The sequence below is a fragment of the Nilaparvata lugens genome, chromosome X (genome assembly GCF_014356525.2).
Source record: "Nilaparvata lugens isolate BPH chromosome X, ASM1435652v1, whole genome shotgun sequence".
In the NCBI taxonomy this organism is placed as follows: Eukaryota; Metazoa; Arthropoda; class Insecta; order Hemiptera; family Delphacidae; genus Nilaparvata; species Nilaparvata lugens.
The window spans coordinates 57,493,936-57,520,969 of NC_052518.1; the positions used below are offsets into that span (position 1 = coordinate 57,493,936).

General features: G+C 34.0%; 1 protein-coding gene across 2 annotated transcripts in view; it reads right to left on the reverse strand.

Moving 5' to 3' along the window:
• The window catches only part of LOC111050643 (laminin subunit beta-1), a 263,300-nt gene that overhangs the window by 214,220 nt on the left and 22,046 nt on the right, over positions 1-27,034 (reverse strand). Inside the window, exons 4-10 of one of the 2 annotated variants that reach the window (XM_039443365.1) lie at positions 26,611-26,732; positions 23,416-23,549; positions 22,203-22,374; positions 21,329-21,457; positions 20,256-20,414; positions 19,522-19,756; positions 17,123-17,311 (exon numbers count right to left, since the gene is read on the reverse strand). In XM_039443365.1, the coding sequence (XP_039299299.1) occupies positions 17,123-17,311; positions 19,522-19,756; positions 20,256-20,414; positions 21,329-21,457; positions 22,203-22,374; positions 23,416-23,549; positions 26,611-26,732 (1,140 nt within the window). Of the gene's footprint in view, positions 1-17,122; positions 17,312-19,521; positions 19,757-20,255; positions 20,415-21,328; positions 21,458-22,202; positions 22,375-23,415; positions 23,550-26,610; positions 26,736-27,034 lie in introns of both variants that reach the window. The other variant, XM_039443363.1, reaches the window with a different exon arrangement.

Consider the following 27,034-nt stretch of genomic DNA (forward strand, 5'->3'; position numbering starts at 1 on the left):
AAATTTTTTTACGTCGATTCGGCATTATCGCTGGAAATTTCTCTTTTTAGCAACCGAAATGCATCAGTTAGCGTTAATCTCAATTGAAGTATAGCATTTTATCGCGATTAAACGTTAACCGACGTACGTGCAACTGAGGGAAAGTTTTTTCTAAACTGATGTTTTTGAGATAAATTTGATGCAGCTGTTTCCCATTCACCATATTATTATTATTATACAGAGTTTGTGAAAATTAAAATATTTATTAATAATTATCAAAACAATACTATTATATTATATTTAAAATAAAGATATTATCATTATTATAAAAAATATTTATCAATTATGAAAACAATATTATTGAGGTCAAGTGGTATTAGGTAGAAAGCAATAATAGTAACAGATGTTCCTTCTTTAATTTCGACCATATGATTTGGTGACTTTTTTATGAAATCGTATGTACCATTAATGAAGTTTGAACATTAATCCTGAAAAATCTAGAAGGAAAATTGAATTTTGGGCTTCCAGGTGCACGAGATTGATATTTTTAGAATCTATGTTCGAAATTTGGAGATCTAAATCATTCCCGATTTTCCGGTATGCAATCCACAAGTTGACATGTTTTGATGCGAACAAACGAACACACGAACAAAAACAACCCTACTCTCTCTTATTATATAGATCATTGGTTCAACTGCAAGCAATGAGATATTTAGTAAATACACATTATGAAATTCGAATTTTGAGGTTAAATAATCATCATTCATCAATATCCATGTGAATTAGAATAATAAAAAAAACATTAGAATACTACAATAAATATTCTCTGTTGTCTATGTTATTTTTATAATTTTTTTCAGGTTACTTTGAGAATTTTTCAGTAATTTTTAGTTTACCATGAGTCTAAATAATACATCAAGCAGGATGAGACGAACATATAGTGAGGCCCACGTTATAATGGCAGTGTACGATTGACAATACTGTTGCTGTCCTTTCTATCATACAACAAAACAGATAGCGCTATCTCTCTCTAGCTTTGCAATGTTGTCAGTTTGCCAGAATATTTTATTTTTACTTTCGACAGTGACTGCACAAAAGTAACTCAGCCGCCATTTTTTTTTCATTCTATCAAAATACTTTGGTACACAAGTCGTATAATTGATTTAAAATGTATTTTTGAAACAATGAAATAATTTTTAGACATTACCGTATGAGAAACACAAATTAAAATACCTGAAATGACATTTTAAAAGTTGATAACTAACCATCCTAGACTTCATCCATGCTTCAGTTAGCCAACACGTTTCGGTTAGACCTACTCGTACCGGTATAAATAATATTCAAAGGTTATTTTAGAATCATTTCCATTGAAATTACTCATTTTAAAAAGGATTTCTATTTTTCTATCATTTTTAAAAGAAATTGGAATAGAATACCCACCAAATAACTTAATTTCTGTTGTTTTGAAATTCAGATTGGTGTATCACAGCTTTTAGCCGTCAGCATTAGCCGTCATTTCAGGTTTGTATAAAAATAAAAATCTGATCTTAGTTATGGAAGCAAATTTTTGAATCAAATTATGAAAAAATATATTTTATTGATTAATTTGACATAAAATTGATTATTTTATCAAGGAAATTATAATTATTATTAGATCAAACTTAATGGGATGAATTGAGTAACGGCTGTGTACAATCAGTGGCAAAATGGAGAGACTTGGCAACGTTTTTCTCCTATCTTTCTTCACTGCCATTATAACGTGGACCTCACTATAGGTACGATTCTTTCCGCTATAGTGAGGTCTACGTTATAATGGCAGTAGTGAATGATAGGAGAAAAACGTTGCCGATCCTTTGTCTTGTAAATGCCTGATAGCTGATGCAGGTATATTGATGTAATATTAACTGTTCATTCTAGTTTAAAATATTCTATTAAAAGTCAAAAGTCAAAAGTCAAAATACTTTATTGCAGCAGCTAATTGAGAACATCAATTGCATTACAAATGTCAATGGTAGATTGAATCATAATTATTACAAGCAGGAAGTCATTACAATAAATTATAAACATAAAAATATACTTATTTTCATAACAATATAAGTAAAACACACTCATAACACATAATCATATGACTAGTTCACCCATGAGAGTACCTAGTTGCTAATCAAGCATATTGTCAACTACGTCATAGAACTCTTCTATTTCATAAATTGGATTCGTCAACAGAAATCGTTTAACTCTATTGGTGAATAATTTTAATGGTAATTTTTTTATATTCTCAGGCAAGGCATTGAAAAGTTTCAGAGAAACGTAATAGAAAGTTTTCTGAGTATTTGCATAGTGGCAAAACCTCAAGACTAGTTTATTCCTACCTCTAGTATTATAGTTGTGACACATACCTTGCTGAACATAGGAGTTATAATTTACCTTAACATGATTGAGACATTGATAAACAAACACAGCAGGAAGTGTCATAATTTCAATCAATTTGAAGCTATCCCTACAGTGTCCTCTTGAAGGAAGACCACATATTATTCTCACAGCTTTTTTCTGCAGTCTAAATAATCTAATACTATATTTTTGGAAAGCCCACAATATTGTTCCATAAGATAAATAACTGTGTATATGAGAAAAATATACTATTCGCAACACTGATAGACTTACTCCTGTTCTCAATTTTCTTAACATAAACAATCCCTTACACAGCTTACCCGCCACTTTATCAATATGGTCTTTCCAATTCAGCCTAGAGTCAACATTAAAACCAAGAAAATTAACCATTCTCAGACCATTCAAATCATCATCGTTGCCATAAGACACATTAAGACTCTTAATTTTATCTAAGTTTAAACACAGTGAATTCGCGTTACACCAATCCTCGATCATCAGTGTAATATTCTCTATGGACCTGATTCTATTGATTGCCAAGGTAGATTTTGTACTTACACAAACTGCCAGGTCATCAGCAAACAAATATCCTTTGGCTGAGGGTCCAATTACACTAGGCATGTCATTCACATATATAATGAACAAAATTGGGCCCAATATTGAACCTTGAGGTACCCCATAACGAACCGGCAAGTAATTAGACTCAACACCATTAAAAACCACTTTCTGAAACCTATCTCTCAGATAAGACTGAATAAGCTTGCTAGCAGATTCTTCAAAACCATAAAATTCTATTTTTTTCAGAAGAACTTCATGACAAACTTATATTATTATTGTATATTTTATTAAGTAGTCCAGGCAATGGATGCTCAGAAGAGGGTATATAGGGAAAAGTTTGGAAGACAATCTTTGACCCCGCAGTTCTGTTTAGGGCAGTGAGGAGGTAAACATATCAAACGTTTCCACCCCTACCACCTGTGCCAAGGAGGTGGGGGTGGTTGAACGGTACCATTTTTAGTTTCTCGCATGTAACTCGAAAACTATGTACATCTTACGAACATAACTGTTTTATACAAAATTGAAGCTTACATAATTTCCTACAATATTTATCACACAACTTTTTCTATATTTTCTCTGGTTTTCGAGATAAATTATCCGCTCTTGAAGGTGTGACATTTTTGAAAAGACAATGTTTGCCTCCAATTTTTTTTTATTTTTGCTCTTATAGCTTTTTAAATCGATGGGACAAATTCATGCTGATTATGAGCTTATAGAACATTATAGTTGCATAATGCTGCAACAATAATTATGATCATTTGACAATGAAATTCGAAGGGGGTGTCAGTGACACAATTTTTGACTTTGCAGCTCAATTTGGACTAGTAAGTAGGTAAACATAGCAAAAGTGCGCATCTCTATCCCCTCAGTGAAGGTATGGAACCACTGAGTTGACACTTGTTGCAATATTGAAAATTTTACCCCCAACATTCAAGCTGCTATAACAATGAAACGAAAACTTGAAAAAGTAAAATAATACATTATTTCAAGGAGAATTTAATGTTCTACAAACCTACAATAAGCTTTAATTTTCACATGATTTTTGGATAGTTACAAGTACTGAAAGAGCAAGAAATTGGATAAAAACCTGTTATTTTAACAATTACACACCTTCAAGGGCGGCATATCTCGAAAACTAGAGAAGATATAGAAAAAATTATGAGATAAATATTGTAGGAAATTATGTAAGCTTCAATTTTGTATAAAACAGTTATGTTCGTAAGATGTACATAGTTTCCGACTCGCGCTTCGCGCTCGGCAGGGGGCTTTGCCCCCTGAACCCCCAGTAAGGTGGGTTAGCAGCCTTCGCGCTTCGCGCTCTGGCTGGGAGGAGGGCTTCGCCCGCCCAATTGCCTTTTATGACTGTATAGGGTTGAGTAGCCGCCTCCGCGTTTCGTGCTCCGGCTGGATGGGCCCAATCGCCTTTTATCAGTGTAAACATTTGCACATGAGTGGCTACCACTATTTACATGTGCATTGTGGTGTTGGTGATTTTTGATCACATGATTATGATTTCTAAGTAACCTATCGTTTCAATGTTTCAATCATGGAGTTTACATCCTTCCAAGATTTGAAAAGTAATTATTAGTGCTGCCAATAAGAGAGTCGATCACCCTTGAAAAATCATTGAATAATATAAATAGATTGAACGTAAATAATCAAACAGCAAAAAGTAGAGTATCAATGATAAATAATTTTGGAAAATACTCAGACATCAATTTATCATTTGCCTACGTAGGTAAAAAGAAAGTTCGAGTGTCAGATGGATTGTCAAATTTACTACAATCGAAATCGCTGAGGCTCGAAGAATGGTCTATGTCGTAGGCATAGATGAATTTAATCAGCTTGCTGATATATCATCTGTTGAGTTCCTCAGCTTCATCTTATCAACTGGTCATTTGAAATATATATTCTTTCATCGAGGCACTGGTAGTATGAATTTTCTTGATATTCCCGAAGCAGATCGACCGGACGAGAACGAATGTCCAAGAGGCTATCTACCGGAAGATGATATGAACAATAGATTTGTCTATTGCATGATAGAACTTAGAAATCTTTTACAGCAATACGATAGAGTCAATGGAACAATTTTCAAAGAAGTTCTGCTGACACTCCAAAGCACAAATATACATGATTCTTCGGCAGTTTTCAGAGATATTCATTTGAGGGGTATGAATGTGTATAACAACGAACTGAAAATGTTTTTAAAACCAACAAGTTCAAAATACAGAATGGGGTTTAGTCTTGAGAGACGCGGAATTTATGTACCCTTCGATAAACACTCTCAGAGGTTCAAAACTAACGAAAAATATATTATTGTTAGTAGAGATGTTAAATGAGGAACTGATGTATTCTATCAACAAAGTTAATATAGCAAAATGTGTATTACCAAAGGTCAGATGGATAGATGGTGTACCTGGTAGTGGAAAAACACAACTAATTATAGAAAAGCATGAGCCATTGAAAGACCTCATTCAACTCAAACAAGGGCAGCAGTTAGAGAAATAAGAGTAGCCATACAAAAAATACGAGAATAAATACAGTTCTATATAATCAATTCCAACTATAGAACAGTGTCGTCATTTCTGATAAATGGACCGCACAACAAGAAATATAATCGTGTGTTTATCGATGAGGCCGTACTAATGCACGCAGGCTTCGTAGGATTCGTCTCTGCGCTGACGGGCGCTGATGAAATAATTCTGTTTGGTGATTCGAGACAAATTTCGTACATTGAGAGAAGTGATTTACCGGCAATATGGAAACATATTTCTGTGTTTTCGGAGCCAAATCATTACCAATCAGTCTCTAACAGACACCCAATAGACGTATGCTGCTCGAATTACTACAAGGATATCTGCACGAGGAACAAGATTATACGCTCAATCATGCCAACAATCAGTAACGGAGGCTATCATCAACTAGGACCAGAGGCATTAATCCTTACATTTACAAAGGCTGAGAAGCAAATGGTGATGGAAGCAGTGAATAATAAGGCTCCATTCGGTTCACTTAAGGTACTCACAATACATGAAGCTCAGGGTCTAACATTCAAAGATGTTGTATTGGTGAGGAAAAATATAAAGCCGTTAAATATTTACAACAGTATCCAACATGACTGTGATCGTTGCACTGAGTAGGCATACCCGGTCTTTTAGATACTTAACAATTGGGGAAGAAGATTTGATGATGTCATTAACGAGGAAAATACTAGATATCAAGGACGAGGATATTCTTAACTGGCATATAAATAACTACAAATTTTCAGTGAACAATGAATAACAATGATGTTCTAACATTGGGAGAAGAACTAGAGGTTTTCGAGGAGATATATGATTTATCTGTTAATCAAGCAAACAACTTTGTAAGATTGCTTGAAGAGTACAACTTGAAGATTTTCTGTCTCAATATAAGAAGTATAAGAAAAAACTTCAATCAATTGATGGTACAACTGCAAGATATGTCTGCAGAATTCGATGTTATTGTTCTTACTGAATGCTGGAAAAAATGATAATATCCCACAACACATGGAGAATTACAATATAATTTCTTCGGTAAACAATCCACTCCAAAATGATGGAATCGTCATCTACATCAAGAAATGCTTCAATATATCTTGTTCCGAATTAATAGTTAGACAGGCAAATGTACTGAATTTGAAGTTGGAAACAAGAAACAACTGTTATAACATCATTGCAATTTACAGATCTCCCTCGCATCATGACATAACAGATATTTTATGTGATATGAGACAAGTTCTGGATAACCTGCAACGTAATCAAGTCATATGTGTTGGAGATATGAATATAAACACACAGCTCCGTCACCCACTTCAACAACTACAGGATTATCTGAATTTTTGTTGTGAATATGGTCTTAAACATTGTATCAAAAAAGCTACAAGGACTACCACACACACACACACACACACACACACACACACACACACACACACACACACACACACACACACACACACACACACACACACACACACACACACACAACACACACACACACACACACACACACACACACACACACACACACACACACACACACACCACACACACACACACACACACACACACTTGTAATAAATTTTTCCTACAGTTACCTTGAAAAGTGGTCATTGCTGCACTGATTACAGAACGCAAAAAATCACTTTTCCGCTCTAGTGCGGGAAAAATTTTTTCGCACTCCAGATTTGCAACATGACAACACAAATAATTAGTAGGTTATATGGAGCACCAGTGCAGCAAAATCAAATTTAAGTTGGTGACTGTGGTATAGTGAGGTCCATGTTATGAGAATATTGAGGCGGTGAACACTGAGGACAGCGACAGCCACCACATCAGCACACAGCCACCCCGCCATTCAAACACTACTACATTATTCAATTTTATTTATTAATAATAAAATTACACAGATATACATTTGATGGATTTCAGGGAATTTTACCCATAATTACCCACTTTTCATATTCAATGGTAACTGAAGGAAAAACTTAATGTGAAATACGTGCACAAAGTTCCTCTGCTGCACTCAAGAAACCATTCGGCCCTCGCCTACGGCTCGGGCATAAACGTTTCTTTTGGTGCAGCAAACTGTGACTTTGCGCACTAGTTGCACAAATAACTATTTTGTGGGAAACAAATTTAAATGTGTCCCAAATATTTGGGCAAGTACAGGGGTACCGGAGAGAAGAATTTGGAAGGTCTGGAGGTTTTCCCTTAGCCTCCAGTGTAGTATGCAGCAGATTTGGTGTTTTCATAGCGATCTTATAGTTTTGGCTGAGAATTTTTCGTATTTGGGAAAACGCCAAATTTCCGATGAAAACTCAATTTCCTGGGTCGCCATTTGAATCTGGTTGAAATTTAGCTATGATTATAGGCTTATCTCCGGGAGCTGAACAAAATAGCTTGTAATGAATTTTTTGTGGGGAACAAATTTAAATGTGTCCCTTATATTTGGGCGAGTACAGGGGTGCCGGGATCTTCTTATCTTCTTCTTCTTCTTCTTCTTCTTCTTCTTCTTCTTCTTCTTCTTCTTCTTCTCCTCCTCCTCCTCCTCCTCCTTCACCTCCTCCTCCTCCTCTCCTCCTCCTCCTCCTCCTCCTCCTCCTCCTCCTCCTCCTCCTCCTCGGTGGGTTAGCATCCTCCGCGCTTCGCGCTCCGGCTGGGTTGCGGGCTTCGCCCGCCCAATTGCCTTTTATGACTGTACCGTGTTGGGTAGCAGCCTCTGCACTTCGCGCTCCTGTATAGGATTGACTGTATAGGGTTGCTTTGCGCTCCAGGTGGGAGGCAGGCTTTGCCCGCCCAAGTAGGTTAGGTAGGGTTGGATAGGTGAATAGGTAGAGTAGGTTAGATAGGGTAGTTAGGGGGTAGTAGGTAGGTAGAGTAGGGGGCCGGGCCCCCCTTAAAAAATAAAGGGGTTCGTCTGTGCGAGGCGATGTAAAAGATCCTTAATTTTCCAAAAATTGAGGGGGGCATCATCGACCCCCAAAAAGAAAATTTTGGAAAATCCATAATTTTCCCATTGCCTGCTAGGACTCCTACAGACTTCATTATAAAAGTTAGAATTGTCACATGCCTCAGTTTGGCTGGGAATTTTTTTATTACTCAAAAATCATAGAAAATTCCGCTCCCTCCTGCACCACCCGTGACTGGGTCGGAATTTCATCATGGGAATCCAGAAATGTTGAGGAGCTGAACAAAAAAGTTCTCTTGCACTTTGCTGAAAAATGTGCCATTCAAAAGTTGAAAATATTGCGGGGGGGGTCGTAGGCCCCCCCAAAAAATCCAAAATAAAAAATAATAATTTTCCCTTTCGTTTCAACCACTTGTCAATCGAATCCACCAGAACACCAACCACTTCCTCTTAACTTTTCTATAATAACCAATTCAGAAGTTGAAAAAATTGAGGGGGTCCTAGATATCCCCTAAGGTAAAATATGTTATTTTTGCTATTTTTTATCAACTTCTTCATAACTTTTGATCATTTTTTGACATATGTCAGCATCATTTCACAGTTCAAAGTGACTGCAGATTTTTCGAAATTGCCAAAAATCACACAGCCCCCCTTGAGTGCCCCCTGGATTTAATTTTCGGTTTGATGATACACTATCAGCAGCATAGATGGCAGGTTACGTGATTCCAACATTGAAAACTGATGTGAAAAATACATAGACAATCAATTCACGGCTGCAAAAATCATAGAATATTAGCCAAAATTGACAAAAAACAAAAAATTGCCCTCGCATCCCCCCCCCTATATATTATCATTCGATACACGACCATGGTTTCGTGACCGCACCGGTCACATTTTCAAGTTGACTAAAGCTAAAAGGTTAGGGTTAACATTGAATATGAATTGGTACATGTTAGCCAACATAACTTTATACATTTGGTAAAGAGAAATAGTAAGGTAATTGGAAACTTCTAATTTACTGTTGTGTGAATATATTACAGAGAATGTATAAAATATGTATAAATATATAAATTGATTGAATATAATATAATCTATGAAATTATATGATCTATGAAAAATTCTTTTTCGCCTAAAGTTTAAATTTTGGGGACAGAACATTTCGAATTCGGTAAGAGATAAATCCATGAGATTTAGAGGATTGATTCTCTATGGAATTGTTGATCTAGTAAAACAAAAGTTTTCTGGAAATATCATTTTTTGAGAAAGTTATTGAATTTACTAAAAATCACCAAAAATAACTTCCTGTTGAGTTATTTTTGGTCATTTTTGGTAAATTGAATAACTTTATCAAAAATTGATATTTTCAGAAAATTTTAGTTTTACCAGATCAACAATACCATGCAGATTCAATCCTCCAAATAACATGGATTTATCTCTTACCAAATTTAAAATGTTATGTCTCAAAAATTTAAACTTTAGGCGCTCCTATCTCAAAAAGTAGTGATCGGAAAAAAATGTTTTCCTGAGAAAACTTTTTCATTTTGATAGCTTGATGATATACGAATCGAAAAATATCACCAGTAGAAAGTTTATTTTTAGCCTTTGCACAGCCCAGAAGAAGGTTCAGGCAGCCAAAAGAAAGCTGGAAGAGAACATCCAGGAAGCAGATGAAGAAGCAGGACCATCCTATGCCTCTGGAGCCTACTAGTTTTGGTTAGTTCAACTTTGAATGCGATTTACGCAAAACTTTGTTTTCTCAACTTCATGTACCTTTTTCTCAGAAACTACTAGAGATAGAGGGCTGAATTTTTTTGTGTATATTCCTTGAGTTAAAATAAAACTTTAGACGAGAGATTTTTCAAAAATATAGTTTAGTTCAAGAGAGAAAAAATTAAAAGTTTGTAAATTTCCGTAAAAAAAACATATTAGAAAAAAATTTTTTTTATATTTAAAAGTGGAAAATGAGAAAACCCTCTCGTCTAATCCAAGAGGAGATATGCTAGAACACTCCTGCAAAGTTTCAGCTTTGTAGTCCTAACAGTTTCTGAGAAAAAGGAACATGAAAGTGGCCAATTTAACAAGGGCAAGATAGGACTGTTCCAACCCCCTTAAGTCATACCTACTTAACAGAGTACAATATATTGAAATAAAAAACAGCAATGGCAATTTCAAATCTAAGTTAAGAGAAGTCAAATTTGGAGTCCCTTAAGGATCGGTGCAAGGTCCGCTTCTTTTTAACATCTACATAAATGATATAAAGGGCAGTGGATTAGGAGCTGATATTACTTTATATGCGGATGACACTAGCATCCTAAATGCTGAGAATGACTGTGAGCGGCTGGAAATGGATGCTTATGTATTAGTCAATAACATTTGTCAGTGGTTCAAAAGCATCAATCTGCATCTGAATGTTAGAAAAACTGTTAGAATGACATTTTCAAATAGTGTATGTTGTATTGGTTTATTGCTGGATGATGAATTCGTTTCAGAGGTTGAAGTGTGTAAGTTTTTAGGTATTCATCTAGATTCCAGTCTTAACTGGCAATCTCATCTGGATCACACTTGTTCTAAACTAGGTTCAGTAATTTTTATTTTATGAACACTATCCCGCTATTGTACTTTCAATATACTAGAATGTATATATTTTGCTTTATTTGAATGCCATCTGAGATATGGAGTAACAGTTTGGGGCAATTCTTCTGAAAGAAATGAAAGAAAAATATTTACTTTACAAAAAAAACCATTAGATGTATGTGTAAACTGACGAGATATCAGTCCTGCCGAGACTATTTTAAAATTGAAAGTATTCTCACATTGCCATCTTTGTTCATATACAAGACTATCCTTAGCACCGTCGATAATAATTTTCTACCCACTAATAGCAATATCCACAGTCATAGAACAAGAACTGCCAATAACTATCATTTACCTAATGTTAATTTAGCGATAGCAAAGAAAAATCCATTTTATCAAGGAATAATTTTTTACAATAGGCTCCCAAATGAAATAAAATCTATTAAACAAATAAAAATGTATTTAAAGCCCAATTGAAGAAATATTTATTGAATGGTGGCTTCTATTCCATAAAGGAATACATGGATAATTAGTGGATACATTTCAATAATATTGTGTACTTATCAATTAATAGCTGTGGTTGATAACTTATTGTACTTTTGTGTTTTGTACTTTGTGACATTGATCATTTTCATGTATTTTATTTGTTTTTGTAATTGACGTTTGCCATACCTGTAATTGTACAGCTTTATATGCAATAAAAATATTTATTTATTTATGCAATCAAAATTGCTGTACGGAATTATTGCTTAGTAAGGTGCATATTAAGGTACGTTTTCCTTTATGCGAAGTTATCCTATGTCAACCGCGACCGGGTCGGGCTCAATTTCAAGATGGCCAAGGCTACAATAGAATTATTCTTCTCTCTCACCCGTTTTATCTGCCGTGACTTTTTTCAAAATTTTATTTTTCTTGATTTTATTTCTATATTCTTGATGCTTGTGATCAAATAAAATCCTGTATTCTCTGATATTTTCAATCAATTTTTCATCATCAACTTCATTAAACCTTCTAGTCATTTTTAAAATAATCCCGGTATTTTCTTTGACTGTTGCCTGCTGGATCTTCTGTGAAATATTTGAGGTTAGAAGTCCCTGCGGATGGCCGAGAGACTGCTTCTACCTATCAATTTATTCTGATTGATAGTGGTCGAGTAGTGTGATAAGATCGAAATTATAAAATAATATTAAAAATGAATATAGAACTTGAATAAAAATGAAAATAAAACATATAAATAGGGAAGTTCAAATGAATTTATACGAAATTTAATGTTGACGGTGTAGAAGTAGTGAGTCAGCAGTTTGTTCGCAATCAAAAGTGGAACAAAAATATTGCATCGAATATCGGTAGTCGACCGCGGAATTCATGCAAGCAAAGCGACCTGCTTTCCGCGGCCGTTCTAAAGCTCGCGTTCGCGTTTCCGTGTGCGTGAGTGTTGATACGAGGGCTGTTTGAAAGGCATGTTTTCAAAATATGTCGAACTTAGTGAAGCCACCTAGTATTCCTACAGAAGAGCAAGGAGAACAGGAAGCAACTAACGACATTATGGACACCAACAACATGCTAAATACATCACAAATCCAGTGTTCACCGGATAAATATATCAAATTAAATAAACTCGAAACTTCAACCGAGCAGGTACTTTTCATCGCCTGGAAAGAGAACGATGAGAAGAGGAAGGGATTGGAGAAGAGCAACTTGGAACTGTTGAAAAAAGTGCAAGATTTGGAAGCAAGATTTCTTAATATTGAGAAGAAGATTCACAGCTCACAGCCTACAAGCTCAGCAGCTGAGAACTACTCAACAAATGAGGAAAAATTGGCCAAAGAAACGGAATGGATCAGGACTCGTACTGAGCGGGCTACCAAGAAGAGGAAGATTAGTACTCCATCGCCAGAAGTCAAAAATGTGTCTGCAAAAAGATTCAACAGAGTTTGAATTCTAAAACCAGTGACGTAGAGAAGAGAGAGAAGAAAGAAATGCCACCACCCCCAATCATAGTGGATGGTATCAAGAATCTAGATGGACTCCTTAAGAGTTTGAAAAAAGTGTCGCCAGCTGACAAATTTAGAAAAAATTCTCAAGTAGAGAAACGTTCAAAATAAATGCAGTCGACTCAGTAACTTATCAGAATGTTACCAGAGAACTGATTATTGATGGATTTAACTGGCACTCCTATGAAGATAAGCACTCGAGGCCAATGAGAGTAATGATTAAGAAACTTCATCACTCTTGTAGTACGGACATGATACTGGAAGATTTGAAGATACGAGGATTGAAAGTTCTAGAAGTTGTGAATAAGCTAAAGTGGAAGACGAGAGAGCCATTAGATATGTTCATAGTCTCATTCAGCGCGGAAGAAAAAAAAAGTTTTGAACTTAAAAATATACTTGGTTGCAAAGTGGAAGTGGAAGCACTGAAGAAGGCCAACCTGATACCGCAATGCAAACGATGCCAAGCATACGGTCACACACAAAAATACTGTAACAAGGAGCCTAGGTGTGTAAAGTGTGCAGGTAAACATCAAACAAAGGACTGTACAAAACCTTGTGATGCTCTACCAAAATGCATTCATTGCGGGGAAGCACATCCAGCCAGCTATCGAGGTTGCACTGTCGCAATCGAATTGCAAAAGATTAGGAACTCCAATAAAACAAAAAATATTTCAGATTTACGGAAGAACACAGTGAAGAATATTCTACCAAAAATCACAGAATGTACACAAACCCAAAATCCAAACAATGAAAGTGCGGTTAAGAAATTAACTTTCCCCAGATTATCTCAAAAAAAAAATAGACGGAAATTGGGAGAGCCAAAAAGTGAAGTAGGAGATACCAATAATATTTTGCAGCTCATCTTGGCAAAACTGGATAGACAAGAACAAGTAATAACCTCACTACAGTCTAAATTTCAGAAGTTAGCTCAAAGTAAACTACTGCAATTCAAATTATTCATTCACTGAAAATAATGGAATGCAACGCAAATGGATTGTTACAACGGCAACAGGAGTTGGAAGCAGTTCTAAACATGGAAAAAATAGATATATGTCTTATATCTGAGACTCATTTTACAAAGCAGTCGTTTATAAAATTCAAAGGCTATAGGATCTATCATGCTTTACATCCCAGCAATGTCGCAAGGGGTGGGATTGCCATCATCATCAGATACAATCTACAACATCATGAACAAGTGAAAATCGAAAGTGATAGAATACAATTGACAGGTGTAGCAGTGCAAGCAGTAAATTATCATTTTGTTGTTGCAGCTATTTACTGTCCTCCCAGATATTCCATCAGAAGAGATGAATATTTATCATTGTTTGATATATTAGGAGACAGATTCATTCTTGGTGTAGATTTCAATGCAAAGCACGTGCATTGGGGATCGCGCTTAATAACACACAAGGGAAGAGCTCTATGAAGCAATGATAGAGATGAGGTGCGAAGCTCTTTCAACTGGTAAACTGAGGGCCTACTGGCCCTCCGACACGAGGAAAATCCCAGATCTTATAGATTTTTTCCTGACAAAGAATATATCAGTAAATTATTTGCATTTAGAGGATAGTTTCGATCTAACTTCGGACCACTCACCCATCATTTTGACTCTGAGTGATTTAATTCTACGAAAGGAAAACGCTTGTCCTGCGCTAGTCAATAGCCACACGGATTGGGATGGTTTCCAACAGATGTCAGAATGAAAGAATAGAGTTGAACTCACCATTAAGAAACGAAAAACAGATTGATCGGGAGTTAGAGAATTTTGTTACTCATATACAACAGGTAGCATGGAGTAATATTCCACAATTCAAAAGAAGGACAACTGGAAATAATTACCCTGCGGAAATCAGAGAAATGATTGTGGAAAAATGAAGAGCAAGAAGGAGATGGCAGCAATCACGTTCACCTCAAGACAAAACAGTTTTAAACAATCTAACTCAACAACTAAGGAGAGAGATTCAATGTATCAAGAATGAATCAATCAATAATTACTTGATAAACTTAACAGCAGAACGCAGTACGGACTACTCACTCTGGAAGGCAGCTAAAAAAAATGAAAAAACCCATCCATCAATCTCCTCCTCTCAGAAAGCAGAACAGACAATGGGCAAGGAGTAGTGATGAAAAGGCACAGACCTTTGCAGATCATCTTGTAAACGTTTTTCAGCCAAATAGCACAACAGAAGAAGACACTGTAGAAACAGAGGAGAACATCTTACAGCCGAATCAAGAAATAATGTGTGTCACAGTAGAAGAGGTGAGAAGAGAAATAAGAAATCTGAATAACAAAAAGACCCCTGGATTCGAAATGATAACTGGCTTAGTCCTCAAGCACCTACCAAGAAAAGCAATAGTAAAATTAACACACATTTTGAATGCCCCTTCAGACTCAAATTTTTACCAGGAATATGGAAAGTAGCAGAGGTTATAATGCTACTCAAGCCAGGTAAAGTACCACATGAAGTATCATCATATAGGCCAAAATCATTGTTAACGGTCCTATCCAAGTTGTTTGAAAGGATTTTAACACCATTGAGAGACAGCACATAATAATTCCAAATCACCAATTTGGCTTCAGAGTGAAACACTCAACAATAGGCCAAGTGCATAGGATTGTGAATGTAATAGAGAAGTGCCTAGAAGAGAAAAAGGTTTGTTCAGCAGCTTTCCTTGATTTACGGCAAGCTTTTGATAAAGTGTGGCATGAAGGTCTTCTTTTCAAACTGAAAAAAGTGCTACCAAAGCAATTGAAAGATATATTACAATCCTATCTGTCAGATACTTCAGAGTCAGGCATGAAAATTCATATTCTGATTTGAAGGAAATAAAAGCAGGAGTTCCTCAAGGTAGTGTTCTATGACCATTTCTCTACCTACTCTATACCAGCGATATTCCCAGCCTTGATGAGAATACTACAGCAACATTTGCAGACGACACAACCATATTATCAAAAGACAGTAATATTCATATTGCAACAGAAACACTACAGAGATCCATCAACAAAATTCAAGATTGGACTAGAAAGTGGAGGATGAAACTAAATGAAGCAAAGTCGATTCACATCAACTTCACTAATGAGAAGGACCTGCCCATACCAATAACAATTAACAACCAAGTTGTACCATATGTCAATGATGCCAAATATCTAGGTATGACATTGGACGCAAAGCTTCGCTGGAAGGCCCATGTCAAGAAGAAGAGAGAGGAGCTTGGAATCAAATATGTATTGGCTAATTGGTAAAAACTCCAACCTTATATCAATCCAAAACAAAGTTCTTCTGTACAAACAGATATTAAAGCCAGTATGAACATATGGTATTCAAGTTTGGGGGTGTACCAAAGACAGCAACATCAATGTCATACAAAGTTTCCAGAACAAGGTGCTAAGGAACATTATGGATGCTCCTTGGTATGTCAGGAACAGCGATCTTCATAGAGACCTGCACGTCAACCTGGTGTCCACTGAGATCCAGAGGCATGCGGAGAGGCACGAGGGGCGACTTCACCAACACGACAACGTTGAGGCGATCCAGCTGCTAGACAATGGAGGGTTGGTGCGGAGGCTCAAAAGGAGGAAAACGTATGAACTAGTGTAGTGCTTGTTCAATTAGTGTCCAGTGAAAGAGCAGAACAGTGATTCAGTGAATCTAGCTTCTATAGTGCAGTCAATAAGTGTACATATTAATTGAACAATAGCAGTACGAATTTGTAATGAGATATTCGCTGTTAAAATTTTCAAGTAGTATGTTAGGATAGAAAAAATTAGCTCATTAGTCTCCAGACTAGATAGCTATAGTATTGACAATAAAAAAAATCAAGTTAATTGGATAAATTCAATTATTAATAATTATAAATGTTGAATAATTTTTTTTATAAAATTAATGATTATAAATTTTCGATTGAATTATTGATTTTAAAATAAAATAGGGTTGTTTTTAATAACAAAATTATACAGACGAGCATTTGATGGATTTCAGTAAATTTCAACCAATTTACTCACTTTTCAAATTCAATGGTAATTGTAGGAAAAATTCAATGTGAAATATGTGCACAAAGTTCCTTTGTTGCACTCAAGAAGCCATTCCGTAAATGTTTCTTTCGGTGCAGCTAAGTGTCACTTTGCGCACTAGTTGTACAAATAACTATTTCCCATTAAAATGAATCATAGTGTGAATCAACAGGTTTGAATGAAAACTTACGTTGACAGGCATCAGATTCGTTGTAATTCCTGATTGGGTCGTAGAAGAATTGTGGCATACACTGTTCACAATTACGACCCACTGTGTTATGCATACATCCATCACACACACCTCCACTAACATAGCCAGTCATTTCATATACATTCTGATCGAAGTGACATCTTCTGGAATGTCCATTGCAATTGCACTCTGAAATAGAACAAATTAAATATAATCATTCTATAATATATTGATATAATTTGTATTTAAAATCATTTATATATTAAGAGCGTGAAACGTGACTCTATTGCTTGAGCAAGACAGTTGCGAAATTTGCAAAAGCAATAAAGAAATTTCACGCTCGAATTACATTCAATATATTTTAAACAACTGCAGTATGATTTTCCTTCAATACAGTAATTGTATGATTGACTCACCTAAAAGCTAAAACCCTGATCGATCGCCGCCATCATGGATGGCTGTATTGATGAATTGAATAAGCTGATTACAGACTAAATTATCAATCTTCTAGATTAATGACATCAACTTTAAGGCCGTGCAAAGGCTAAAAAAAAACTTTCTACTGGTGGCAATTTTCAAAGTTTTTCGATTTGTATACTATCAAGCTATCAAAATGAAAAAGTTTTCTCAGGAATAACTTTTAATTGAGTTATTTTTGGCCATTTTTGGTAAATTGAATAACTTTCTCAAAAACTGATATTATTGGAAAATTTTTGTTTTATTCAATCAACAGTACAATGGAGAATTTATCCTCAAGATTTCATGAATTTATTTCTTACCGAATTTGAAAGGACCTGTCCCAAAAATTCAAACTTTATGCGCTCATATCTCAAAAAGTACCTAATGATCGGAGAAAATTTTTTTTTTCATTTTGATAGCTTAATTGTATACGAATCGAAAAACTCTAAAAAAATGTCACCAGAAGTAAGTTTTTTAGCCTTTGCACAACCTTAATAAATGCTGAGATTATTGTGGAAAAATGTAATAAGACAACACTTTACTAGGTACTAAAATAAATCTTTTTTTTATCATCAAATATTTATTTTAAAAATGCTGTAATAGTTGCTATTGCTGATGTTATGAACAATTTTGTAACTTTGGCATCCTGAAATAACGTGCCTGCTGCCTACTGAGCATGCACAGCAAGAGTATAGTAAAAAACCGTGCTGCGCATGCGTAGCGAGCGAGAAATATATTATCAGTTCCCTACCCTAAAATCAGCTATTTTAGGATTTACAATGAGATTCCAGTACGTAAAGAAGTGTTTTACGAGCAGTTGTAGAAAAACCAATCAAATCAAGTTTAATTCAATGACATCATTATTTAGGCTACATAACAAATTCCATTACACAATTGATATAACAGATCATTGAATACAAGAAACATCTGTACTAATTTATTAATAGTCCAGGTAATAAATGCTCGAAAAAAGGTTATAGAGGTAAAAGTTTAGAAGACAATTATAGTTTGACCTCGCAGTTCTGTTGAGGGTAATAGAGAGTTAGGGTAAACATGCCAAAAGTCTCCAACCCTACCCAGTGGTCTGAGGGGGCGGGAGTGGTTCAAATATACAATTTTTTTGGTTTCTTGCATACATCTCGGAACTATGCGTCTTACGGACAAGGCTATTCTATAAGAAAATTGAAGCTTACAATTTCCTACATTAATCTCACAACTTTTTCTATTATATCTTCTATAGTTTTTCGAGATATCCGCTCTTGGAGGTGTAACATTAAAAAAAAACATGTTTGCCTCCAATGATTTGTTATGTTTGTTCTTGTAAGTTATGAGTTATTGAAAATTGATGGAAAAAATTAATGCTGATTATGAGCTTGGAGAGCATTAAATTCTCTTAAAATTGATAATAAGCTTGTTAAATTCCCTACAAGTTTTGTGCAGTGGAGGTTTGTGATATCTCCAACAGTTTTTCATCCAATCCTTTGCTCTTTCAGGTCTTATAACTCTCCAACAATGCATCGTAAAAATGAATGTAAAGCATTACATTTTCTTCAATTTGATTTATTTATTCCACTATTTAATGTTTTTCATTAATTTTTATAGCAGCTTTACTGTATAATTGTGTAAAAAGTGTCCACACCTTTGAGAGGGGGGTTTGAGATGTGCAATTTTGCTATGTTTACCTCCTAACTAGTCCCAATTGAGCTGCAAAGTCAAAAAAGTGTCCCAGTTTCCAGACATTCCCTTTGAATTCCTTTGTGAAATGGTTTATTGTTGAAATTGTTTTAATTTAACCCACACATTACAGCTGCTGCAACAGACGTAGAGAAATGTGGAAAATTGTGATAAGGCGAGCACAGCGATCCTGCCGGCTAGTTTATTTTATTTATCAACTAATAGTAATACTACTGCTTGATGTTTAGTATTAATTTATAACTCACCTTTACAAGCATTAGTTTGTTTTTCAATTGCAGGTTTCCATGGCAGATCGTTGTAAAAGTCTTTGCACTGCTCACAATTGAGACCTTGGGTGTTGTGAGTGCATTCGCACTTTCCATGTACCATGTCAGGATTCAAATCTTCTGAACCATCTTGTGGAAGACATTTGGAAGCGTGACCATAGCATGAACATGATCCACGTACTACCATTTCTCTAACAGCGTAGTAGTATTTTTGCTGGAAAAGTTGACTTTCTCAAAAAAATTCAAGGCGCAAAATGTTGTATCAGTTCAATTGAATTTTTAATAAATTCGTAAGTATAATTACACTGAAATATATTATTGCATATTCATTATATATACCTAATAATAAATTCCAATAGATTTTCAAAATACGGTCGTTGATACGCATTCATAATTTTATACCATATAAAATTGAATTAAAGTAATATTTACTAGCAGTTTATTAAGTATACATTACAGTTTCACACGTGATTTTACAGAAGTCTTTTGAAACAACTTTTTTAAATCAGTAACATATTAAAGGCATTGCATATTACAGAAAAGAATTTATATTTTACACGAATTCATGAACCAAGCAGAATCGAGTATCATTTAATCATGAAAATCTCATTAAAACCATTTTTATGGAATCTAGCGGGATGACTACTGAATCATCCAATAGTAAAGTTGTACATTAGAGCTGTACACCTGATAATAGTGTATAAATAATTTACCTGAATTTCTTCTCTATTATCCAGTAGATCATCACCCAATGTGTGCAGTTTTGTGAAGTTTATCCTCAAATTTGTCATTTTCAGTAAATTCTGAACATCAGGAGAGTAAGGGTCGTCGTACAGATGATGCAGGTTTGGAGGCAGTACTCTTAGAATTACCTGGATGTGAAATAAGCCAGTATTACTATAATTGAATGACTTTATGTAGGCTAAATAATGTACAGAATTTTGTTTAACTTTAGAAGTAACTTGCAGTTTCTTAATTATAAATTATTTATTTTACAAAAATCACCGGCTGACACCAAGATAAAGTACCTCACAGTAAATATGAAGACAAAGTACTTGCACTTCATTGAAATACAACAAAAAAGACCATTTTTGGGATATAGAGCTTGGGGATTGAAGAAAATATAATTTATGCTTGAAATATTTTCGGAGGTCGAAGTCCTATTTTTCTTGAAACTGACAATGTTCATTCTTTTGTAAAACTGTAACTGATTATAACAAACGATTTCTTGAGAAAATGATGACTCACCTACCTGTGACACGAAACATGTCTTAATTCAATCATTTCTCTAGATTAATAATTACTAATTCAAAATTAACAGCGCAACTACTCCAATAACCTATTTCACAGAAATTTATTTAACAAAACATGGAATTTGTTATATTAACCATAACTCATGCAGAGGCCATTTTTGCATGTATAATAAACATGTTATGGAACCTCTTTCCAATACGAGTACCGTAGATGATACGGTCCTCAAAACTAGATATTATTACAGTAAGGTAACTAAAATCGATATAATTCATTACATTTTGTGTGTTCAGTTTATTGTAGATTTTAATTTTATAATATTTTCGCTCCAATAATATATGTAATTTTGAAACTTATATTAATAAGTAATGATATCGAGAGTCAGAACTGGAAATTAACAAAATATTCAAAATCATTCACATTGAAGGAATAGTTTTCTCAAATTAACTTATGAATTTTGTTCATATGGAATGAATTTGGTCTCATTGCTAAAAATAATAAATCCATCACTTTAACGAATTAGTTTGATACCTACCTCACCATCACTGGATGGTGCAACTGAACTATATCTTGAATCGCAAACAACGTCGGTTAGAGTTTTCTGCGAATCTTTTGAAACTCCCGGGAAAGATTCATCGCAGTTCTGTGCAAAATACCTGTAAACCTGCAGAGCAACAAAAATTATATGTCCAGATGTTAGTGGTTCAGGTAACAGGTTGCGGTTGAGAATATTAAAATATTTGAAAAAAAAACAAGTACGTATTAAAATAGTTGTTGTTTTTTTTAATTAAGCATTCCAATTGTTCTTGAATAATTTGCATTCTAGTTGACAATTTCAAGGAGTTCATGATTAATATATTGAAGCGGCGGAAGGAAGACATTGCATGCGATCAATACAATAGAATGACAATTGTTTAACAAACATCCAAAAGTGTGTTTATTTTGTACAATAGCGTTCATCGAAATTCCTGCAGCTATTTCTATTGTTTACCAATATTTGCTGTGAACTGAATTCTTCAGAGGATTTGACAGCAATACATGTTCATACTTGATTTATGTTTTATTAGATAGTTTAATACTTGAAAAACTTTAGTAAAACCCAAAATTGATATCCTGAAAATTCATACTGGCTTCAGCAATTGTTTGTATTCCATAAAATCTTATTATTAATTGACAAGTGTAAGATCCTCTTTACAGCGAACAATGAAAAATTCTGAAATTGAAAGCTTTCCCTGCCCTTCCTTCTTTGGCATATATCTTTAATTTGTGCTCAGCATCTATGTGTACTCATAGAGTATACATACATACTGAATTGAGATGAACAATCAACAAGAATTAAAATTAACTAGATATGAAAGGATATTTTCATTTTATGAATAATTTAAAACTTAATCTCAATAATTATATACCTTCCATGTTCTTCCAAAGTCATAGGAGCGTTCAATCAACATAGCAGCTGGCCTGAATGTTTTGAATGTTATAATAAGATGAGTGAAATGAAATTCAGCTTCAAGATCCAGTTGTATTGTTACATTCTCTTTGCCATTTTCAGCTTGCCACCAGGTTGCTTTCCGTGGATTTCTGTGAGAATAACAGAATAAATTCCATTCAACTACACCTACCTTTTTCAATTTTATTTGAGAAAGTATCAATTTAATTTGGGAAGATAGTAATTATAATTGAGAAACGTTAAAATGTAAATAAGAGGATGTGAATTGAGAATGATAATACAATTCATTTTACTGACATCATATTTTCTACCTTATCTCATCAGCACTAATTTTAGCGGAAAGCGATCGTTTATTCTGTATTTTAATTTTTCATGACCAAGATCAGTTAGAATTTTAATCTGATTTCTTAATCAACAACTGATATCTTTCATATTAAAAATCTTATTATCTCAAATTCAAATTATACTTTCTCAAACACAAATCACTAATCTTAATTACATGAGATAACTTCTCAAATACAATTGGAAAAGATGTAAAGATAATACTAATAATAATAATAATAATAATAATAATAATAATAATAATAATAATAATAATAATAATAATAATAATAATAATAATGAAATCAAAGATTTATGATCATCTTCATGACCTCATGGATAAGGCTCAATATGGAAAGGGAAGATCTAAATAACCCTCCTAATTTGTGGGCTCAAGTCAAGAGTGCTGAAAACCGGGTCCTGCTGCAGCAGCATAAGGTCAAGTGAAAATAACTCAACTAAATTATAGAAAACTTTTTTCATGTAACAAATTTTTAAAAATGTAATAGATGTATTTTCATATAATTCAGAATTTCAGCTGGTTGCATATTCAGGATTCTTCGGTTCAAACGCTCAGGATTTGTTTCAAAAAACACTGTCCTATGCGCTATCAGTTGGAGAAAATTCCTTGTTCTTTCATTATATCCATGAAGAGAAGCAACAGCTGTTTTCTTCAAAAACTACATCGCTTTTCAAATTAGTCCTCTTCAAGGCGTGGAACGTGTTTATCTATAGGGTATATCATTTTAAACATTACTTGAATGAATGTTGTAAAATATGATAATTTGAGTGAGTGAAGTTTAATTACATGCGGCATTACATGCGGTTCGAGCGAATACCAAAATACTGACACTGGATGAGAATGTGTGACGATATTTTCGATTCTATGACTAAGGAAGGAGTTCTCATTGCCCGGCTTTGGTCTTGAGTCACAACGAAAGCATTTCTTTTTCTCCTCCAAATGAGATACTATACAGTATTTCTCCTATAACAAAAAAAAGCATTATTAATTTTCTATACTATTTATAAAGAAAGGAATGGGAATACAGGATAGGAAATACATCGAATTGTATAAATTATAAGTATTTAGGAGTAACAGTTGACAGTAATTTTCGTTGGGATATCAATATAAAAAATGTTTGTAATAGACTCAAACAGGTATTGGCCAAAATGTATTATATTAAAGATTTAATACCTAATAAAGTGAAGAGGATGATGTATATAGCCTTGGGAGAGTCTGTTATGAGATATGGATTGCAAGGGTGGGGATTTGCTAGCAATGTTTATCTTAGGAGAATATCTTCGGTACAGAGGAAGATTTTACGTTTAGTCAGCAATTCTCAGGGAGATATTTCATATGAGGAACCTTTTGAATAGATGCAAGGTTTTGAATATAAAAGGTATATTTCTGTTTACTTTGATTTTAGGAAATTACTTCTGCAAAAGATTTTTAGTTATGAAAGTTTATCAATATGATTTAAGGAATGAGAGGTATGTTGTACCATTTACTTCGAATAATTTAGCCAGAAACACCTTAATCTACATTGTACCAAGAACTTTCAATGATTTACCCGATAATTGTGCTGAGTTTGTTAATATGCGCCTGTTGAAAAGAAATTTAAAGATTTGGTTGAATAATTACACTTTAGATGTAACATAATGTAACTCATTATTAATGTATTGTATTGTTGTAATTCATTCTGTTCTATTTTTTGTATGTAAGTTCAGGTTGACTATATATTATAACACTCTTTAGATTTTTGAGAGCTGAGCCAACAATTAATTAATTAATATCATGATAATTTTAACTGTTAAGTAAATTCTGTAAGTAAATTTGACAGTGTAATAAACTGATAAGTGAATTTAACTGTTAAGTAAAAATAAAGTTCACTGATATATGTATAATAATTATATTAAAATGATAATGTGATAATGAAAAATGATAGTGTGTACTACTTTTGAATGAAAGGTTGCGCTTTTGAGTCAATTTTTCTTAGCTGAGAATTTTCAACTTTGATTGAGATTATTCTCGTAATTTTGACAAAATAATAATAATAATTAATCTGTTTTTCCAATAATTTTTCTATTGCTGTCAAGTGGATTAGATAGGATAATAGGTACTTTTGAATTTCAGCATGAAACTATAAAACCATAATTGAATCTATTTGTGTTTTACACAGATCCTTAAATAAGGTCTAAGATACAAATAAGCTACACATTTTTGAGATAGAATTCGATTTTGGTTGATGAATGAGCCAATGTTTTTTAAGTGACGTTTTTTAAATGATTCATACTCCAATATTTGAAATACTTCAATATTTTTTAGAGAAAGTCAAACCAGTCATCATAGACTTTAAGGAATGTGGAGAGGCGGACATTGTTCGGCGCGGAGGTCTTGGCGTGGCTGAGGGAGGGCGATCGGGGCATAGGATGAGGAAGTGTGTGTACGTGGTGTGTTTGCGTGAAATTTTATTTTTTCTTGCTTAAGAAAAAATTTTTTTTCTACAACTTTTTTCCCCAGTTTTTTTCTAACTTCTTTTTTTCAGTCTAGAATATATTCTAAATTGAATGAGTATTTTTCTTAATTTCAAGGCCTATTGATTTATATTTTTTATCATATTTCTTATTATTCAATTTAAGAGATTATTTCCTTATGTTGTTGTGATATAAATGCATTAGAATTGTATAGGATGGTTAAGTGGGAGAGAGCCGGCTGCGCCCTAACTTCGCCCTCCAGGTTAAAGTAAAGGCAGCCTATCTATCTATCTATCTTGGATTAGCTTAAATTTGGAAGATGAATTTTCTTCAAATGCATATCTCTTCTGAGTAGTGATAAATATTTCATAGCATCCTATTCTACAAATTTTCATCCAGTAGTTAGATATTCTTATATCAATCTTCAAAATGACAGAGAGTTTCTAAAGTAGACCGACAAAACACGTGAGTGGTTTTCTGGCACAAAAATGAACAGAAGAGCTCCAGTAAACATGAGTCCAAAAATGCATTGCTGCCAAGATAATGATGGCGGATGATTGTACATTCTTCTTCACATTATAAATTTTATGAATTGATGTCGGCCTCATAAGGGAACTAAAACATCAATTCTCGTTTGAGTGAGATTATCTAATAAACCGAATTAAACCAATATTGGAAGTACGTACCTTCAATGATTGTTGAGATGATGGGGAAAATATGTCAAAATAACGTAATTTTCAAATTTAAAAGATATATAAATAGGAAATGTACTGTAAGCATTTTGTCTAAAATGCAGCCATCAGCTAAAACGCTGATATTTTATTGATCAAAGCGGAGATTTTCAAAAGTGCTAAGTTTTATCTGTTCTGTCTACTTCGATTTGTGATTAATGAGGTTTGGGTGCTTTTTAGACAAAAGAGTAACCGGGTTTTTCTTCAGAATTGAATTATCTACAATTTACCACGATTTGAATTACCTTTAAACAATAATATTATTCTAGTTATATCACTTTTGAATTGCGAAATCAAGTTTTTTGACATGTTTTTCATTATCTCAACAATTATTGAAGTTACAAACTTATACTTTTTATTGATTTCATTTGATTGATCAGCTGAATTCACATAAGAATTGATCATTTCAGTATTCTCATGAGGCCTTGATAAAATAATAAAATTATAGATACGTCGAAAATATGCAATTTTCCGCCACCATTGGTAACAGAGCATCTTAAGACCCATGTTTACTGGATTTCTTTTTTTCATGTAAGAAACCCACTCACGAAGTTTGCCGGTCTATTTCAGACACACTCTGTATATTATATAGTGGTATATTGTATCTGTAGTACCTATACAATAATGTATAATTCTGTTACATCGCTAATACACATCTTGTTACATACATCTTTTACACTGCTCCCGCACACAGGCATTACAGTCTAGCCTCTTATATAATCAACTTCATATTTTTCGAAAGGGTTCTTTAGGACACATGAATAAATAAAATTTAATTGAAAGTGAAAATGATAGAGCTTCCAAAACAACAGATGGGTTTGAAAATTGAGAAAATTTTACCTCTTTGTCCATTCCACATGTTGAAGATGCCCACAATCTTTTCTCTCTGCCTATAAGAAGATTTCCAGATGCTGGATAGCAGGAACTTTTATCACATATTGATTTCCTTGAACTATGGTGATCTGCTGAAAACAAGGAGAAAATAAGCATTAGAGAGATAATACAAGTAATTGGAAATAGAGGCATAAAATGAGTGAAAATACACCGTGTTCTATGCTATTCTACAATTATTTTCGTAGAGTATGTTTTGTATCTTGAGCACAGTGCACTCTATTTTCTATTATTATACAAAATTTCATTTTAATTCCTTCAATTTTCAGTTTCCTTCCATTTAAATTAGTTTATCGTCTGTGACTTTTGAGAAGATAGGTATGATTGGGAATCCTATTCGATTAATAAAAACAGGTTTTCCGTCCCACCCAAA